The 22,674-nt window shown below is 32.3% G+C and overlaps 1 protein-coding gene across 2 annotated transcripts in view; it reads right to left on the bottom strand.

Moving 5' to 3' along the window:
* Positions 1-22,674, bottom strand: part of plxna1a (plexin A1a) — a 423,762-nt gene that overhangs the window by 131,820 nt on the left and 269,268 nt on the right. For both annotated transcript variants that reach the window (XM_087307529.1, XM_087307530.1), the window contains exon 10: positions 16,043-16,243. In XM_087307529.1, the coding sequence (XP_087163655.1) occupies positions 16,043-16,243 (201 nt within the window). The remainder of the gene's footprint in view (positions 1-16,042; positions 16,244-22,674) is intronic.

Genomic DNA, 22,674 nt, shown 5'->3' with positions numbered 1-22,674 from the left:
CCATGATCCGGCAACTTATTCCATACGTGACGAACATCATACACACATATATGCACATGCAGAAATTTTATTTTATTACATTTTTTTAAAGCCCCTTAGGTTATGAGCTGACATGGCAGGCGTGTTGATAAATGCCACTGTCTGTCTTTATAACATTGATTTAGTGATCAGAATGACCATAACAATGATGTGCTTTTATACTGATAAAGAAGCTAGTTTAGGTCACAATTCATGCTATTAACTACTGGTTCCTTGAAAAATATCAAGTAAAATAATATTTACTGGCATCATGGCAAAGATAAAATAAATAAGTTATTAGAAATAGGTTTTTAAAACTATTTTGCTTAAAAAATGTGCTGAAACAATCTTCCCTCTATTAAACAGAAATTATATTTATATATATATATATATATATATATATATATATATATATATATATATATATATATATATATATATATATATATATATATATATATATATATATATACATATATATATACATATATATATTACATATATTTTTTTTCATTGTTCGAAATTTTTGTTTATCATCATGTTTTACTTAATTACAGTACATTAACAAAAAAATATTTGTAAAAATAAAAGTATTTTACATTACTAAAGATGCTTTTAGGAGGTTTATGTTAATAAAATAACAATAATATAAAATAAAACAAACACAAAAAATAGAACAAAACAAACAAAAAAACAACATAAAATGCGAAACATGAAACAAAAAATAACGAAAAACACAAAACAAAAAAGAAAAAGAAAACAAAAGAAAAAACAACACACAAAAAACATAACAAACATAAAACAAAAAAACGAAAAACACAAAACATAAAAAAGAAAAAAGAAAACAAAAGAAAAAACAAAACACACATAAAAACATAACAACAAACAAAACAAAAAGAAAATCAAACACAAAACATAAAACAAAACAAAACAAAAAACACAATAAACAAAACATAAATCAAAAGATAACATAAAATACACACAAAAAACAAAACATAAAACAAAAGCAAAACGAAAACTAAACAGAAAAACATAAAACAAAACAAAAAAACACATCAAACAAAACTTAAAACAAAACAAACAAAAAACACACAAAAAAACATTAAAACAAACAAATTAAAAATATAAAACCATAAACAAAACAAAACAAAAAAGCACAAAACAAAAACACAAAACACACCAAACAAAACAATTCTACATTTAAGTACTGTTTGTTTGTTTGTTTGTTTGTTTGTTTGTTTGTTTGTTTATCAACCAATTCATTTTTTCCATATTGATGTAATTTATGATCAAGATAGAGAGACTACAGTGTAAATTCCTCACAGCATTTTTTTAAATGTAACAGAAATATTTCAACTGCATCCTTTTAAAGTCTTTTAAGGACCACTTATGACAGTCACATTGTGTGCAATTAAAAAAATAAATTAATTAAAAATATATATATTTTGCAGAGAACTAAAGCCCATAACTACACATCTAAAACAACTACACTCTCTTAAAAAAGAACAAGCACAAACTAACCCCAGAACAAAAGACACACAGAAGTCCACTTATAATGCTTTTAAACAGTCCTGCATGTTCAGTAGTCTGAGAATAAAGCAGCATATGAGTTGCATACAGCGGATCCCGTTTCTTTCTTTCTTTCTTTCTCTCTCCACCTGCGTGCCCAAAAATGCATAATTACCCTCACAGGGGAAAATGAATGGAGGCCAGAAATAGAGAGACACACTGGGCATCTCCTGCGCCCGTCCTGCGCTGGCAAGCCCATTGATCAGGGGGACGGGGGAAAGGAGAATCCGACTCCACGGGGCTGGAAAGTGCCGATGTTAACAAAACACAGCAGCTGCTGGAATGTGAGGAGGGAGGGATGGGGGGAAAAACGACGCCTTTTGTGTGGGTCAGTCTTATATAATTAGTCATTTTGATAGCATACCTGTGCGCCTGGGTAAAAATAACACATCAGCACATCGGGAGGGGTTTTAAACACACGCACACATGCATGCACACATATACACATCACACACATTGGAGATGTGATATGCATTCAAAATCAATGATTTTGCTCCTGGAAAATCAAAGTTTCCATATCAATAGGAGGTCATATAAAGGTTTTTGAGGTCATAAAGGTGGCTACAAATATCTTTGAATATAATATCGTATGATGTAAAATAAAATAAAATGTAATTTAATTTAAAAATAAATCAAATAAACACTTATTTTGTTTTTAAATATATACTTTTATACACTTCAAAATACATTTTCTCAATTGTATTAATGTAAGGTTATTTAATATTATTGGTATTAATATACATTTTATTTTCATAGTGTTATCACTAAATACTAAAACATTAACATTTTAGGTATTACAGCAGAGTTAGTAAACTAAAACAATGCATTAAAAAATTAAATAAATGACATTTTCATATCAATAGGAATCCTAGGAAATATTTTATTTTGTGTTTTTGAGGTTATAAAGGCAGCTACAAACATCTTTGAATGAAATATCGTATGATGTAAAATAAAATAAAATATTTAAAAAATTATAAAAATACTGTTTATATTAAATATACAATATCATATATACAAATATAAACAGATATTTATAATATACATATAAAAATATAAAAAAGTGAAATAAATAAACTGAATAAAACCACCAAATAAAATTAGAAATTACATTTAAAATTAGTAAATAAAAGTCAACATTTAATAAGCTAAACAAACATGACAAAATATATAATTTTTGAACACCATATTGTATGACGTAATTTAAAATAAAATAAAATAAAACAAAACAAAACAAAAACTTGTTTTGTTCTTTAATTCATACGTTTACACTTCAAAAATACCTTTCTTTAATTATATTGATATAAGATTATTCTGTATTACTGGAATTATTATACGTTTCATTTTAGTATTATCACTAAATAATAAAAGGTTAACATTTTAGGTATTACAGCAGAGTTAGTAAACTGAAATAATGGATAAAAAAATTAAATAACATGTTAATTGAAAAAAGTGTGAAAATTGCATTTAATAAATTATTATTTTTAATAAAATATTTAATAGGCTAAAATTATACATGAAAACAACAAAACATAAATAAATTAACAGTAAACAACAAAAAAGGGGACAAAAAAAGACATTACATTCAACATGATAATGTAATAAAATTTTTATTTCAATTTAACCTATTTTAATAAGTTATTCAGGTTTCAAAACTACATATTAAAGCCAGTTTAACTGATATACGTTGCTAAGATGCTAGAAAAGTTAGTTTGATTCAATTTAAAAAATATATAGATATCTCATATTATATTTATTTTATATATATATATATATATATATATATATATATATATATATATATATATATATATATATATATATATATTTGTTTGTTTGTTTTTTCTCGTTTTTTTTTTTCAAGTGTATACAGAATCTACAGTTTAGAGTTCTACACAATCAATTCACAATCAATTTGTCAACATGAAGGAATTAAGTAAAATTATTAGTTTTTACAAATTAAAGTGGATTGACCATAAAACAATTCAGTTGTTCACCCTCCCTCCCAAAAAAGTCAAGAATTGTGTTGTTTCAGCTCATTTTAAATAAGTAGTTTGAACAAACAGCAAACATATTTTTTACTATTAAAATATTATCCACATCCAGAAAACAATATTAATACTTCAGCAGCTAAATTTGAAAATCTTGTTAAACTATTTACAGCACTTCTGTAGCTTGACTTTATTACTCATGTGTACTTATTTATTTTTGGTGTTGTGTTGACTTTTTTGTTGTTATTGTTTTATCTCAGCGAGTGTTTTTTTGTTGAGAATGTTGAATTGAGCTGGTGGGGAATCTTCCTCCTAGCATGAGCCAGACTCCACAGGAGCGTCAGACACACTCTTAACCCACAGCAGGACGTCCTCCCGCACCCCCTTCACAGAATCACCTCTCCCTCACGGACCCCCGAAACACAGCAAAACTGATGACCCTCCCTCCTACTCCTTCTCCGGCTCTTTCTCAGTGGTCTCCTGTGCCGAGTCTGGAGCCGAACGCCAGCAATTCATCATCATTTTATCTCCGACGGCTTTTAATTGGATCCTATCAAACGCTCCCGATAGTCCTCATTTTGCTGTAGACGGAGCTGAGGAGATGGAGGCTGAGATTTTCTCTCTCCATCATTGTGTTTTGTGTGTCAGTCTCTCTCTGGTCATTTATCTGAGCTGAAGGTAATGTTGTAAAGCAGGGTCTGATAGGATCAGCCTGTTCTGCTCATCTCGCAGGTCTTCAGAGAGAGAGATGGAGAAGAGAGGATTCAGCTCTTTCGTCTTGTCTTTTATACACTAGTTTTCCCTATTTCTCTTCTCTTTTAGGTGTTTTCCAGCAAGTTGGTGCTCAAGCCAGAGGTAAAGCTGTGGACTGACTTGAAGTTCAGCTGTTAACTGACTATATGACCTGTTATAAGCATGTAGAGGAGGCTGTGTTTATGAAAAGGTCATTTGATATTTCAGCTGTTTTTATTTATTCATTCACACAGCATGCAGTTCCAAACCTGACTTACTTTCTTCTGTGGAAAACAACAGGACATTTTAAAAATACTTCACTTGTTTTGTCTATATAATGAAACTCTCAAAAGAACTGTGTATTTTTTTGGACATTAACCTTTCATTTTGCAGACTAAAATGCTTTTAAGTTTTAAACGAGTTTTTGTTTGCTTGTTTGTTTGTTTGTTTGTTTGTTTTACCGTAATCGAAGAAAGAAAGTCATGCAGGTTTACGGTTAAATGAAGATAAGAAAAATAATTATTTATGTGACTTTGTCTTTAAGTTTATTTATTTATTTATTTATTTATTTATTTATTTGTTTATTTATTTTATACAGAAATATGTTTGGATATCACCAAGTAACAGACAATAAATACACATTTTATTATATATTATCATATATTATATAACAATTATAGTATGTATAATTGTATTAATTTATTTTTATTACAATTTATTATTATTATTATTATTATTATTATTATTATTATTATTATTATTATTATTTATTTATTTTTCCAGAATTATACAGAACATTCTTAGTAATGCTTTCAGGCATTTTTGCAGTTTTTACATAAAAAGACAGAGAAAAACATGAATGAATGAATGAATGAATGAATGAATGAATGAAGCAAAACAAGGGTTTGTTATACTATAAGAATTGCTTTTATGAATTTTTAACAAAATAAAACTAAACTAAGCAAAAAACAAAATAAAAAACAAAACAAAACAGAAAACCAAACAAGACAAAACAAGTAAATACATTTAAAAACTAAAAAACAAAATAAAAAACACAAAACTAAACAAAACAAACAAAAACAAGACACACAACATAAAAACTAAAAATTAAATTAATCAAAACTTTATTTAAAATGCATCAACACAATTCTTGAATTTTTGAAAAAAAAAAAACTAACTAACTTAAAACTAACTTAAAAAATAATTAAGTTAACTTATTGCTCGATTTGTGTTTGGTTAGCATAAAGAAATTGTGTGGAACCCTGCATTTTTTACAGTGTAGTTCAAGTCAATCACTGCTACCTACTTATAACATACAATACCGTACAAGTAAACCTTCCTGTAAATTGCCCCTCAAATTCGATGTGGACCAAAGTATCTCTATCCAATGTGCCAAAACAACAATAAATGAGCACAAACACTACATGTGATGAACAAAAATACAGTATGGCCATCTAAAACACAGATATCATATTTGGACTGCAGTTAAAAACTCTACAGTAAATCTGCTTCTTCAGCCTCAGCATTTCTCATGCATTTCACATCACCTTCCTCCAGTATTGCCCATATATAATGCACATGAACACATCTGCAGCATCTCAATAGACACCAATCCAAAGTCTGAAAATCAGATATAAGTTCTTGCTCCTCCTGCTAATGCTCAATGATGTTCCCCGGTCTCAGCACATCTCATCCTAAGCTCTCTATCCTTTGTTTCCTCAATCGATTGAATCAGAACTGCCTGATTCCCAACACACCGTCCTGTTTTATTAACTCGCCACTCCATTGTCTTAAACAGAGAGACAAAGGATGGAATTGATCAATCTGGGGCAAACACAATCAGCTGGCTCTGTCTAATCATCCTCCGTCTGCCATCTGCCCACAGGTTCCTCTCCTCCTACCAGCTGTTCAGCAACCCAACCTGAAGTATATCATTGACCCCCAATGACCAGAGCTGAGGATACACAGAGAGCTGGATTATTCTGACCAGCGGACCAGTTATATAATCATCGTGTTCTATATGAATGTTATGCTATGCAAACAGAAAAAAAAATGTTCTGTGATGGGTTTAATGTTGTCGGTACAGATTTTGTTAAATCTCTCTCTCTCTCTCTCTCTCTCTCTCTCTCTCTCTCTCTCTCTCTCTCTCTCTCTCTCTCTCTATATATATATATATATATATATATATATATATATATATATATATATATATAAGAATAAATAAATAATAAGAATTAAGTTTTTTTTTTTTAAATTTGTAAATAAAAGCATTATTGGGGTATTTGTTTTGAAAGAAAATTATTTGTAAAATTATCTTCTAAAACTTTTGAGTGTATAATAAAATAAAATAAAATAAAATAAAATAAAACTCATCACCAAAGCATCTCCAAGCAAGCAAACAAGTAATTAAATAAAATCCATGTTTAGCTAGGTAAAAAAGTTGAGGATGGTGAAATTTGAAAAAAAAAAATAAATAAATAATAATAATAATAATAATAATAATAATAATAATAAATAAAAATATAGCTGCAAGCAGCAATTAACGGGGGTCAAGCAGTTTAGCAGGGTAAGGTCATATAGCAGTTAGGAAGCCTGTAAGTAGTTTATTTGACAATGAAATATACGATTAGAGGGTTAGAGTTTATAGATTGAGCTAACAAATGTTTGATCAAACATTTCAGAAAAGCAATTTCAGTTTTTATATATTGACAAATTTCTTATGAACATTTCGAGTGACCGCTTTTATGTCAAAGTGACCAGTATAAGCAGCCCTATGATATAATGTGTAGATCGAGTCATGGCACCTTAGACAAAGACACGACATGTCAAATTTCTAGTTAATCAGATACATGGTTACTCAGATACAGTGATTTTACAATGTATAGCGCCATCATGTGGCCAATGTCTACGAGTTTTATGCTATGACCTTAGACTGACCTCTTGCATACGTGTGACAAGTTTGGTGAAGATATTTTAATTCCTTCATGAGTTATGGCTATTTTAGCTCTTCTTAATAAAAATGACAAAAGAGCAGTGAATAAGCTATTAGTGATCTCCTACTGCCATCTAGTTGCCACGGTGTAATTTATTTATGTGATTACAGCCATTTAGGTGTGCATAAACATATCCCTTCTATAATTGAGCATGTTCTAACTGTATAAAATGAAAAAATTGTATTTTATTAAAATAATTAAAAATCTACAGAGTAAAAAGTGTGACAAGCTTTGACTAAATTTGATGTTAAATGCATTAACTGTGTTCATGCAATGTCAGTTTGGGATTCAGAATGCATTACATAACATTACATTACATTCTTTGCTATAGAGCAGTAAAATAAACAATAAGTGGTCTGTTACTGCCATCTAGAAGCCACAGTTGTGATTTTCTTTACATGTTTTAAAACAATGTGTTTAATCATAGAACCAGTTTTACCTATTAGAATTATTATGAAGAGGTTAACTGGGACCAAATTAATGCATAACAGTGTTTATATCAGGTCAAAATATGATTCAGAATGATCCTAAATGCAATTTCCCTGACTTTAAACTCAAAAAATGTAAAACAACAAAGGTATGCAAATGTTTTGAACAATAAATAAGTGGTCTTGTTGTGACATCTAGTGGTTAGAAATGGTAGGTGACAGTTAAAAGTCTGTGTTATAGTGGCTAAAATGATAGAATATTGAAAATGTGTTTTTGAGACCTTTAAACATCCAAGATGGACAAAAAAATTAACTTATAAATCATTTCAGTGATAAGTGTGTAAATGAAGCAAATTTACTTCATTTTTAAGCCATTTTAGCATGTTTTTAGAACCATTTCCACTATTATAGCGCCACCTATTGCCCAATCTCCACAAGATTTTGCATGTTTATTCACATTGATATGCCACATCTGCTCACCAATTTCTGTGATGCTTTCGGTTTTCCTTATTGGTTTACAGGCATGTAGGTTCGTGAAGACACGCCCCTTTTGTAAATGAGCCAGTTACAGCTATCTAAAATGGAAAGTTCAACTTTTTTTTGATAATTATTGATCTACTCAGTCCAGAGGTTCATACAACACTGGTTTCGTTGCGATTGAGTGAAAAACCAGGGACTAGTTCGCAAAAGTAGGTTTTGTTTATATTGATGGTTTTTTAAAGATCGGTGTGAGTGACAGCAATTGTTATAGTGTCAAACTGTTCAGTATGAGCAGACCTATCATATGATATGTAGAATAAGTGTATTTGTGAAATAGTGTTTAAATGAAGCACATTTACTTTATTTTTAAGCCATTTGGCATGTTTTTAAGACTATTTTTGCTATTATAGCGCCACCTATGGCTTAATCTTCACAAAATTTTGCAAGTTTCATCTCGTTGATATGCCACATGTGCTCACCAATTTCTGTGATGTTTTGGGCTTTCCTTATTGGTTTACAGGCATGTAGGTTTGTGTGGACACGCCCCTTTTGTAAATTAGCCTGTTACAGCTAGTCAAAGTGAAAAGTTCAACTTTTTTTTGATAATTATTTATCTACACAGTCCAGAGATTCTAACAACACTGGTTTCGTTGCAATTGAGTGAAAAACCAGGGACTAGTTCGCAAAAGTAGGTTTATCATATGTTGATGAATATTTAACAAACGGTGCAAGTGACAGCAGTGGTTTTAGTGTCAAACTGTTCGGTAGGAGCAGGCCTATCATATGATATGTATTTTGTGTGGTTTTGCAAAAGGTTGTGTGATACACAACCCATTACACCTTAAAATTGCGTAAAATCGCCCCCTAGTGGCCGATTTCTTTCAAAATTCTTACAGACCTCTAGGACCATGAGTCGAACATGCCCAGGGAGTTTCGTTCCGATCGCTGATCGTTAACCTTGCTAAATGGCTGCACAATTTTAATTGGCTAATGGCGGCCATGTTTTTGGAGATGTGCCTTTGTCCTTATAATATGTTATGGCAAACTGGTCAAAGACACTGCATGAGAAATTTCAAGCTGATCGGACTAACGGTTGTAAGGTTAGGGTCATTTTATGGTTTTTAAGCTTTATAGCGCCACCATGTGGCCAAAGTCCGCTGTTTTCGCACTGTCACATCAAATTGAGCTTATACATGTGTGTACCAAGTTTGGTGATGATATCTCATTCCGATCAAAAGTTATAGCTCCATTTAGCATTTAGCTTCAATTAGCATCGAACATTGTTGTGTACTGTTTCGAGTGAGAATAAAAATTTCAACTTTTTTTTGATAATTATTGATATTCAGTGTCTAGAGAACATTTGAGAGCTGGTTTGGTTTAGATTAAAAGAAAAACCTAGGACTAGTTCGCAAAAGTAGGTTTCAGATAAATTGCGATGTAGCGGGAAAACGGAGCGTCGTAGAGCAAAAATTTCTGCTATACACTTTTGTTCGGGTTAACCCAGGGATTCAAAAAATGTAAAGTTTTTGAGTCTACGAGAAACGGTGAACGTATAGCGGCCAAAAATGTCCAAAAAGTGTTTTTTTGGCGCCATAGCGCCACCTATGGTCTGATTTGGCTGATCTTTGGTCAGAACGTAGTGTACCGGGGTACTACCATCTGGCCAAGTTTCAGCTCTCTCGGCCTTACGGTTTGGTCTGGGCAATAGTGACTTCGGCAGAATAATAATAATAATAATAATAATAATAATAATAAAAATCTTAACAAAAACAATAGGGTTTCAGCGCTTCGCGCTTGACCCCCTAATTAAGTTTCAAATTGATTATTATTTTTTTTACAAGAAAATATCCACTGTTAACATAAATTGTCATAATTACTAGACATTTTTGAGCAAAAAAATAATTAATAAATTGAAATAAAAAAAAGGAAATAAACAAAAAGTGATACTTTTGGGTGATAGAAAAAAAATTGTAAAACCACATTAACTTTGGCAAAACAAGTATTAACCAATTAAATTAAATTAAATTGCATTTGAATAAATAACTGTGAAACCACATTACTTTAATCTTGACAAGATTTTGTTAAGTTTACTCATAAATGACGATAAATCATCTTTTTAAGTGAAACTTTTGAGTAATAATAAAAAAGTAAACCATATTTAACTTGATTACACATAAGGATTGTGAAATTTGTCAAAACAATTAGGCAGTGAGGATTTAAAAGAAACTAGTTCATGGTTTTATCACTAGCAGGATGGATTACTGTAATGGACTCCTCACTGGCCTTCCCAAAAAGACAGCCAGACAGTTGCAGCTCATCCAGAGCTCTGCGGCCAAGATTCTGACCAGAATCCGAAAATCAGAGCACATCACACCTGTCCTCAGGTCTTTACACTGACTCCCAGTTACAATCAGAATACTTTAAATTATTATTACTTGTCAATAAATCACTAAACGGCCTAGGACCTCAATACATTACAGATATGCTCACTGAATACAAAAATAACAGATCACTCAGATCATTAGGATCAAGTAAATTATAAGTTCCAAGCCTTTATTGAATGAGCACTGTGCTATGCCCAAAAGATCACAGTATTATGCCTTTCATTTTATTATTTTTTATTATTCTTTCATTCTTTCTATATTTTATTAGTCTTTCATTATTTAATTAAATTGTAAATTATTTGAAAGATTTTTATTTTCTTGTTTTTTTTTTATTTTTGTTTGTGTAAATCAATTTGAATTACCATTGTGTATAAAATGTGCTATATAAATAAACTTGCCTTGCCTTTTTCAAAGTTATAAATTGATCACCAGAGTATCTTATACAAGAAAATATCCCAAATGTTCAAAAATCCCCCAATAAATTTATACAAACAATTGTAAAACCACATAATTTTAATCTTGCCAACATTTTGTCACATTTACTCATAAATGACTAAAAAGCTTGTTTTCAAAAGTGAATATAGTTCTGTTTCACATATGAAATGTAGAATCAAACTCACATATTGTAGTGTGAAATGAAAACTAACTGGAGCTAGAATTTCAACAAAAAATAAGCAGATTATGTAAGAGTTGACTGAACACTATTCAGCGGTGAACTGAAGTCACAGGAAACAGCAGTATTATAGCAAAGAAACAGTTCAAATGGCTGTGAATTTAACAGAAGCGTTAGTCTGCGTTATAATTAATCATTCAGATGGAAAAGGTTTCAGCGGTGTGAATGAAAAGAACTGCAGGGGTTTTGGCGGGTGATTCATTTATCTGACCTGCCGTCTGCCACCTCAGCCGAAGCGCTTTAAACACGGAAGTTTTGTGGAATGCTCCGGGAGCGGGTTCAGCCTCGAAGCCTATTGACGAACGGTCATTTAATCTGTAAGAAGTGACTCTGTGAATGACTAAAACAATAGCGACTCTTGATCTGCGCCAAAGCCTGTCACTCTGAGCGTGCTCCTACTCCTGGTAATGGAACTTTCACGCAGGGCTACACAGCACTCGCGCTAAAATCACTGCGCGCTAAGTAACTGATAATTGCTGGCATTTAATGGTGTAATTGCAGTGGGATCTTAACACGGCTGTAATTGCGGGCTCTCATTAGGAGTGACAGGCTGTCTGAATACCCAGCAGCACAGAACCAAACACACGCTGTGGTTCCGGCTCCCGCACAAACCGCAGATGACCTGGGGAAAAAGTAGTAAGGAACTTTTGATGTCCAAGAAAAAGTAGGGAACTTTGGAAAACCGTTTTAAGTCGGCCTGAACCGGAAGTGTCTGCAGATGTTTAATTCGGTATGATAATGGATTTCTAACTGAAACTGATTATGGGGCAAGGGGTGGGGCTTATATTTGTGCTTAACTTTGTGCTATTCGTCTTTCACTTTCAGCAAACTAATGGTTGGAGGGGTGTGGCTAAACATTTTTTTTTTCCCAATATCATTAGAGAAAGACTGAGAAGAGAAGAAGCAAACAGCTTGGTTTTGATAAAACATTGGCAAAACAAACAGTTTTTTGTTCAGTGGATTAACTAGCATGGATTAATAACTTAAGACTAACAATGTACGTATAAAAATTAAACACTGTACATTTTAATTTCGTAGGTAATCACCAAACAAACAAACAAACAAACAAACAAACAAAATAAACAAATGCAAATGATCATGGTGAAATAAAGCACCTTGTAAAATTGCTGATGACAAATGCAGGGAACCACAGAAAAAAAATAAAAATAAAAAACAAAATTAAATTAAATAAAAATAAATAAAAATAAAATAAATAAAATAAAATAAAATAAAATAAAATAAAATAAAATAAAATAAATTAAAATAAAATAAAATAAATTAAATTAAAATAAAATAAAATAAAATAAAATAAAATAAAATAAAATTAAATTAAATTAAATAAAATTAAATTAAATTAAATCAAAATATATATTGAACTTGAAATAAATACAAATTGAAATAAATATTGAAATATTGAATATTTGAAAACCATAGATGACAAAAGCAAGGTAAGGAGGAATTTCGGAAAACCAGTGAATACCAGAAACAAATACATGAGCAATTTACGCAGACCCTGAAAATAGTCCCCAACACCAAGCCCTATACCTGATCCACCAGTTAGATTCTGCATCATAGCCATGGTACAGCAGCAAAGCCTCTTGATTATTGCACCAGACTGATACAAGAGTCAAGCTTTAAATAAGAAAATTATTGAAAGCTTGTTGGTCATATTTAAGTGAGATTATAATAGTCTAATCAGATTAAATGATCTATGCTAAGCTAATCTAAAAGTGCTCCGGCCAGACCCGGAGTTTGGCTGAATGTATACAAATGGTAAAACTCAACTGTTTAACTGTTCAAGTGTTCTGAAAATAGCTGAGCACAAAAGCAGTCAAAAAATAAATAAATATATAAGTAAGTATTGTAACCAAGTAAATAAATAAATAAATAAATAAACAAAAATTAACTTGAAATAATGAATATTGGAAAACCATAGATGACAGCAAACACCAGGAACAAATACATGAGCAAATTACGCAGCGCCTGAAAATAGCAAGCCCAACACCAAGCGCTAGACTTGCACCACCAGTTAGAATCTGCATAATATCATTACGCCTGCTGCAGCCATGGTACAGCAGCAAAGCCTCTTGATTATTACACCACAATGATGGTAATGTTCCAAACCACATCGGTCTAGCAAATAGCAAAATTGGCCTTAGTACATGATGTAACTACAGAAGAGTCAAGCTTTAAATAGAAAAAAAATATCAAAAATATTTGGTCATTTTTAAATGAAATGCTAAGCTAAGCTAAACGTGCTCCCACCATGCCCATAGATTGGCTAAGTGGACACAAAAATGGTATAACTCAACTGTTTAAGTATGCCTTTAAGGACACTTAATAAAAAGTGGTTCCATGTTTATTTTAATATACACATATATAATTATATATAAATATTCTACGGTGTAAGTTCATGCGAACATTAAAGCTAACATCACTCCGACAGAGACAGAGGAATAGCTTCTCATCAGTGACGCACCAAATGCTGTTGATTTGAACTGCCTGCGACAGCAAACAGTCGATAAAGTCTTTAGCGAGAGATGGCTCTCCGCAAAACTCTTAGCCGTGTAATTAGCTCCCGCTCGGTAACACTGGGAATCTCAACACAAAAGAGAAAGAGGCAGCGTCCTATAACGGCCATCAATAAGGCATGGCGAGAAGAAGTGTCACGGTGCCATCAAATACCCATCCGCTAATGACTGCCTTTGCAAAGCAGTCTGTTAAAACGATAACAAGTGGCACGTGTTTCATCAGGCCCTAATGGTCCGGCGGCGCCTGCCCGGTGCCTGATGCGATTTTTGACAGCCAGACAAAATGTTGATTGGCCAGAAGGTAATGAGGGGGAAGGCTTGTGTCAGCAAGTGCAGTAGGAAAATGGCTGGCTATTTGGACTAGCGATTCTCCACCAATAATGGCCCTTAAACAACTGGTGACGATTTAAGAGGGTCACTGCTTGTCAGAATGCTCCATGTGATCATAAAGTAGACGTGACATGCTCTAAATCCAGTCCAACAGCATGAAAAACCCAAATCAAGGTCAAATTACAGTGAAAAAATGATTCATTGGATTTACTCAATTGTTTTAAATTGCAGCTATGATACAAAACATCTTTTATAGGCTGTTTGGACAGAACTGTGTGAAAGTATAGTATGTCCACAGTCATATTGGGGTGATAGAAAGACAATAAGTCATTTTTTTTAACTTCCTAATGTTAAAATAGGATCCAAATCACTCCCATTTTGAGGCTCACGCAAGACGTAAGAGTGCAGTTTTCCCCACCCACCGAATTGATTAACAGCCGTGTATTAACATGTCATCAATCATCATCAAATGTGATCAAGAATAAGTTGTACAAGTTTAAAACATTTTTAAAACAGTTTATATTTGTAACTAAGTTAAAGACAAAAAATTGCTGTAATTCATCACCATAGCCACATGTTAGTACCCTTATAACAGAAGACGCTTCAATCACAGTTTGTGGACGTTAAATCAGGTTTATTTTGTACATTAATATAAGGGATATTAAGGAGTTAAAGACATCTATTATCCTACATAACTAATTTCCTTTGTTAAGCACAACGTTTTGTTTCAAAACTAATTATAAAGTCAGTTCTAATTTCCAGCAAATGAATAAATATAAAATATATAAAAACATAAAAACAATAAAAAATATAAAAACAATAATATCAAAGTGTGGTAAAAAAAAAACCCGCTATATTCAAGTACACATGCTATGTCCCATATGGTTCAAAACCAGACAAATCTAAACTTGTTTTTATTAAAACAAATATAAATATGCATTAATAAATTAAAAAAGCCCCCCGGGATGAAGAAGGCACGGAGGCAGTGGTTTTAAGTAATATTTTTTAGTAACAATGCATTAATTCTTTTTTATTTGTAAAGATATCTATTGCTGTACATCCTGCATGTTTTAAGCAATTGGTAAGCGAGGCACACAACACGCTCTGCGCTGGACTTTACACCTGCTTTAAGCTGTTCTTTTGCAGTGTATTTTAGTTTCTGAAAATATCAACGTGCCAACAATGCGCCTTAACACACCTCTTTTTTAGACCGGAACACTAAAGTGGCGCAAATGGATTTGCTATTTAAACAAAGTGGTGGAAAACAAAAAAAATAATGTTGTGTTAGTCTGAAAATAGCAACACGTCAGGGCAAACACGTCTTGCGGCTTATTGTGCTGGGTGTATGATAGGTCTCATAATGTTTGAATAAAAAAGAATAATATTTTTTAAAAATAATGTAAATAAAGCAGAAATATTACTGGAACTGTATAGGAAGATATTAAGATTTATATATAAAACAAGTATTTGTTTAACATTTTGATCAATTTAATGCATCCTTGAGAAATACTTTATATACTATATATTTCCCAGAAAAAGAGAAAGGACATTTTCACAGCATTTCCAATAATATTTTTTCTTCTGGAAAAAGTTTTCTTTGTTTCATTTTGGCTAGAATTGACCTTTTTCAAAAAACATTTTATGGTCAATATTATTAGCTCCCTTAAGCAATATTTTTTGCTGTTTTGGCTTCAGAACAAATCGTTGTATTTAATACAGAAATTGGGGAAACATATAAAAGAATTAAAATTTACTCAACTCTCTCTAATCTACTCTCTTTAGTCTACCAGCAAATCCAGGTTTGACATAAACCAACATCAGCTTGTTTTAGCTACACCAGATAACTTCCTTACTTCATCTCCTAATCAAACAGCAGCCAGACAGCCAAAAACCAAATGACAACAGTAAAAACTCACCATGGTCTTCTGACACTGTATGCTGGTGCTGTTAAAACGCAGGGCAGTGACACTGTACTCCTTGCCCTGAATGTAGAAGATACACTCATAGTTCCTCTGGCCAGACTGGGGCTGCGGGAGGTTTCGGGCCAACAGGGTGATGGGTTTCATGACACCAACCGGGATGTAGATCTGAGTGGACGGCAGGATCTGGGGACACTCCTGTAAACAGAAGAAATTTAGAATAAATCTTTAGAATAGATCAAATAAAAAAGCTTCAAAATACGTGTCTTAGAGGAGTCTGTTTTAGGGCCCATATCAAATAATATTTACAAACAATAGATGCAAAGAGTCTGCGTGAAATCAAAATGGTAATGTTTATTTTGCTAGTGAGCATTGTTATTCTTCGGATGGAAAATCAATCTGTGCAAGTTACATTGAAAAAAAGGTTGTTTTTGATAATCTTCAAATCTGATCATTTGCTTAAATGTTCAGAGTGGTTGTCCTTGATGTCAGTTTGACGGCTTCAGCCATAATATTCTTAAACACGCCCCTCTAACTGTTAGTTTGCTATGAGGGAATGATGTGCAAAAAGAAAGCCCCGCCCCCTACTCAATATTCCATCTCAGCTGGAAGTACATCAACATACTCTCAGCAGTGAACTTGAAACAACTGCTGAGAACGAAAAGCCAAAATATGCTTGAAATATTGTTCCATTTTCATTTAGTGAAGTTTATGTAAAAATTAAACAAAACTAAACACTTAAACACATATTGCTGACAAATGGGTAAAGCCCAGGGTAAATTCAATAGTTCACGAAGTCTTCCATTAATTTGTTCAATATTTCATTAATTAAATAACAAATGCATTCATTCATTCATTCATTCATTCATTCATTCATTCATTCATTCATTCAATCATTTTTTTCCTTTATTCACTATTTGTTTATTCTTTCATTAATCAATCAATACATTTATATTCATCCATTCATCTATTTGTTCATTCATTTATTCATTCACTCGTTCAATCTTTCTTTAATTTGTCTATTCATTCATTCATTCATTCAATCATAATTTTATTAATTTATTAACAAAACTAATAATTTAATTCATTTAATTATTCAATAATTCAATAATTATTAAATCCATTCATTCATTGAATTAATCTTTTATTAATTAATCCATTCATTCATCAATTCATTCATTATTTCAATAACAAATAAAAAAATTAATTCAATCTGTAATTCCTTTATTTATTCAATTATCCAATTCGTTCGTTCATTCATTCATTCATTCATTCATTCATTCATTCATTCATTCATTCATTCATTTCATTCATTCAATCATAATTTTATTAATTTATTAACAAAACTAATAATTTAATTCATTTAATTATTCAATAATTCAATAATTATTAAATCCATTCATTCATTGAATTAATCTTTTATTAATTAATCCATTCATTCATCAATTCATTCATTATTTCAATAACAAATAAATAAATTAATTAATTCAATCTGTAATTCCTTTATTTATTCAATTATCCAATTCGTTCGTTCATTCATTCATTCATTCATTCATTCATTCATTCATTCATTCATTCATTCATTCTTTCTTTTATTAATTATTCCATTCATTCATTGTTTCAATAACAAATAAATAAATTAATTAATTCATTCATTCATTCATTCATTCATTCATCTTTCATTAATTCATTCAATCTGTAATCTAATTTAATTTATCCATTACTTCATTGAATCAATATTTCATAAATAAATTCAATCATTTATTCAATGACAAATAAATACATTCATTTATTTATTCAATCTTTAATTCTTTGATTCAATCTGTAATTCATTTATTCATTCATTCATCCAATACATTTAATCAATCTTGCATTAATTAATTCATTCATTATTTCAATTACAAATAAATAAATGCATTTATTAATTCAATTTGTGATAAATTCATTAATTCATTCAATCTGTAATTAATTTATTCATTCATTTATCCAATACATTTAATCATTCATTTTTCAATCAATCTTTAATTAATTAATTTATTATAATTTCAATAACAAATAAATACATTTATTCATTTATTTATTCATTCAATCTTTAATTCATTGATTCAATCTGTAATTCATTTATTCATTCATCCATCCAATACATTTGATCAATACATTCAATGCATTCATTGAAAATGGACATGTTGAATGAACATCTGACTAAAACGTACAGGAGTACTCAAAATGCTCAGTAATTATATAATGGTTTTAAGCTAACATTTAAAGATCTGGATCTGGTATTACAGGCGTTTACAGTGTCTGAACTGGTTTTTGAGAACGACACACTTGGCCTCATTAAGGGATCTGCTGAGAGAGCAGCATATGTTTGACGAGAGCGATGAAAGCCCTTGTATTGAGATGGAGTGGGTGTGTCATATGCAAATAGCTATGCAAATCGCATTGTTCAAACGACTGCTCATTTCCAATACTCCAAATTCACTAAAATTAGAAGTTAAGAACAAATTCATGCACCTATGAGTGGCTCTCGTGCGAGTGCAAATGTGGTATATTAATGAATGATATTATTGCGAATTAATGAATTAGTGTATGAGACCCAATGTCTGTTGATATCTTGTCAGAACGTTGCCTTTCAGCTGGGATACACAATAGATTTTGAGATTATTTGTCATGCATTTAAAGGTATGAAACATGCATTTTCACTCAAAACTGCTCTACGGAATACATAATGACATCCTATTATAATGTATTATAGAGACATTCAAATAACAGCACTGAAAGAAGATCAAAGCACTGCTACTTGAGTAAATGTGGCTATTGAGACACCTTCAGCTTTGCTAAATCCTGAGCGGGCGAAGGCGAAGCTTCAAGGCCATTGCCACCGTTGTCATGCCAACCGATTGGAAAACCAGGGCACAGAGCAAGATGCAATTAAGCTTTTTTGAGGGCGTGTGCCATTTTAAAGACTTGGCACTGGCACCCCGGTTATGGTGCCAACTGAGCACTTTAACTAGGCAGCAGCGTAAGCATGGGCATAAGATCCTGTATCCATCAAGACCTCTCGTTTTATGCAGATACTATATTTCTGGTGCTTAAAATAAGCTTAAATAAAGGGAGATAATAAAAAGTAAGGCAGAGTGAGGAGGACACAGTGTTTCACAGATCTCAGGTGCAACATATAAAACCCTAAAAAACAAACCTGGAGCAGTGCATGATGGAAGGACGCAACTAGATCAAAGCATCCACCTCTATACTCATGCTTTGATGCAGAAGGGGAGAGAGAGAGGAAAACACTTTTGGTACCATGATACATCAGAAGGTAAAATGAACCTCACAAAACATGAGAACATGTTTGTTTCATATTGCAGTGCATCATTTTTAATTATCTTTTTGAAGTTACCCATGATTTCAGTTCAATGTGAAAAATGATTTGTAATTACTTGTACACAAACAAAACATGTGCATATGTACATTTATACACTTCTCGTATTGTAATCATTTTGAATTTGACTAAAAAATGTAAAAGATATAATTTTTTTTAAAAGAAGTAAATAAAAAGTTTGTCTTTTCCACCCAAAATCTATAAAATACAATGACAATATATTGATGAAATAAATAATAATTAAAAATAACAATAATTAATCTGAATGTAGTTATTTTTACTATTATTATTTATTTCATCTATATTGTTTTAATGTATTTCTTTTTTTAATATGTGATTTTTTTGTATAAATATTATGTGTTTTTAAATTAGTTACTATGAAGCTGGAACATTTGAAACATGTAATCAATATTTATGTAAATAAAATAACAATATATAGATGAACTGTTTCATCATTGACTGATTAATGTTCCATCATGTATAATGCATTATGTGTTATGATATAGTAACAAATATTTCATATATAGTATTATTAGAAATAAAAAGTTTAAATTTAGTATAAATATATATTTCTAAATTACATTTGGGGCTGCATGGTGGCACAGTGGGTAACACATTGGGCTCACAGCAAGAAGGTTGCTGGTTCGAGTCAGTTGGAGTTTCTGTGTGGAGTTTGCATGTTCTCCTCGTGTTAGTGTGTGTTTCTTCCAGGTGCTCCGGTTTCCCCTACAGATCGATCGATCAATCTATCTATCTATCTATCTATCAATCTATCTATCTATCTATCTATCTATCTATCTATCTATCTATCTATCTATCTATCTATCTATCTATCTATCTATCTATCTATCTATCTATCTATCTATCTATCTATCTATCTATCTATCTATCTATCTATCTATCTATCTATCTATCTATCTATCCATCCATCCATCCATCCATCCATCCATCCATCCATCCATCCATCCATCCATCCATCCATCCATCCATCCATCCATCCATCCATCCATCCATCCATCCATCCACAAACCCACCCACCCATCCATTTACAGTATTATACAATCTATCTACTATAATTAAATATGTTTAGCAATCATTCGACACTCTCAGAAATAAAGATTTGCGAGCTGTCACTGGGATGTTTCTTTTCAAAAAATACACATTTGTACTTAAAGGGTCCATATTAGTACCTGAAAAGTATATACGAGTACCTACAAATATTTACCTTCAAACAAGGACCTTTCAGGCATTATAATGGACCTTTTAGGTACAAATTTGTACCTTTTGAAAAGGTACCACCCCAGTGACGGCTAGTGTACCTTTATTTCTGAGAGTGTATAGTATCTACCAATCTATCTACATTATCTATCAATCTAGCTACACTATCCATCCATCCACAAACCCACCCACCCATCTATCTACAGTATCTACCAATCTATCTTCAGTATCAACCAACATATTCATCCATCCATCCATCTACAAAGCCATCCACCCACTCATGTATCTATCCATCCATCCATCCATCGTATCTACCAATCTATCTACAGTATTTAATAATCTATCCAGTATCCATCTATCCATCCATCCATATACCTATACATCAATCTACTCATCCACTTATCCACCCACCCACACATCCACCCACCCATCCATCCATCCATCCACCCACCCATCCATCCATCGTATCTACCAATCTATCTACAGTATTTAATAATCTATCCAGTATCCATCTATCCATCCATCCATCCATCCATCCATCCATATACCTATACATCAATGTACTCATCCACTTATCCACCCACCCACACATCCTCCCACCCACCCACCCACCTATCCATCCATCCATCCACCCATCCACCCATCCATCCATCCATCCATCATATCTACCAATCTATCTACAGTATGTAATAATCTATCCATAGTATCCATCCATCTATCTATCTATCCATCCATCCATCCATCCATCCATCCATCCATCCATCCATCAACCTATACATCAATCTACCTACCCATCCATCCATCCATCCATCCATCCACACAAAAATGAGCTTAAACAAAACAACGTTGCAAATCTTTGTTCAATCCACTTGCAGTCAATGAGTTATGCAAACTTAATCAATTTGTGTAGGGACAACATAAATGAACTGTGTGGAACCCTGCATTTATTATCTATCCATCAAATCAGTTCCAGTTTGTGACCTTGAAATGAACACACATTGCCATTCATAATCCTCAGGACTCAGGCACCGAAACATGTATTTCATATTTAGCATGCAGACGTCATGCTGACCGTAAGCAACTACAAGCCTCGTAAACACATTTGGTTCAGCAGTGAGCCTGCAGTTTTTTGCCTTTGTTTGCTGCGTTCTTGGAGAAACTGATAAGAGCTCTCTGTGCTCGGCATACAGGCCTTTATTGACTCTGAACAAATTGCACCTTTTCATTAGCAGTGAAACCCTCACCTTTGTGTAGCACACAGTAATTGAACACTAACACAGGCTCGCTGTATTGAAGGAAGGGGAGAGGGGGGGAAACTGCATCACAGTCTATTTATTCAGTGGCAAGCGAATGGAGAGCGCAGCGCAGTATTAATAAGGCGACTGACGCCCGAGGCAATTAAAGCAGCGGCCCGATGGAGCTCTGCAGAGTCACCGAGCCGCATGTGGCTTCCCCATCAGGTTTGTTTACAGAGCCCTGGTTCATATCTCCAGTAGGTTTTAATAACGCCGCTGGTGTTCCCTACTCCTCCCATTCAATTTACAAACACACCGGCAGGGTAAAGAGGAGATGAGGAGAACACGTTCAGATGCCTGATCAGGCTCGGATTGGAAAGATGCAATGTTTAAATGTCACCTGGAAATTATTTTGGGGATTAAAGGGTCCCAAGATGGGAATAATAGACTCTCGGATGAATGTAATAGTTGTTATGTATTGTGAATTATATATATTAAAAAATAAATAAATAAATAAAAAAATCACCAGAAACAATGTGGATTAAAGTTTTTAAATACTAAAATAATATTTTGTTTTTAGAATTAAGTCTTCAAAATTAATTATGTTTTTCCTTAAAATCAAGCTAAATTTTCTACCAGTGGGGTGAGTAAAATAATATACACATACACTACCTGACAAAAGTCTTGTCATCAATCCCAGTTGTAAGAGTAACAAATCATACCTTGGCTTCTAGTTGATCATTTGGAAAAGTGGCAAAAGGTAGATTTTTCAGATGAATCGTCTGTTGAACTGC

This window comes from Danio rerio, chromosome 23 (genome assembly GCF_052040795.2).
Source record: "Danio rerio strain M-AB ecotype USA chromosome 23, GRCz13ab, whole genome shotgun sequence".
Classification (NCBI taxonomy): domain Eukaryota; kingdom Metazoa; phylum Chordata; class Actinopteri; order Cypriniformes; family Danionidae; genus Danio; species Danio rerio.
Note: the sequence above shows the minus strand (reverse complement) of the source record. Positions and strands in the feature narration are given on the sequence as shown.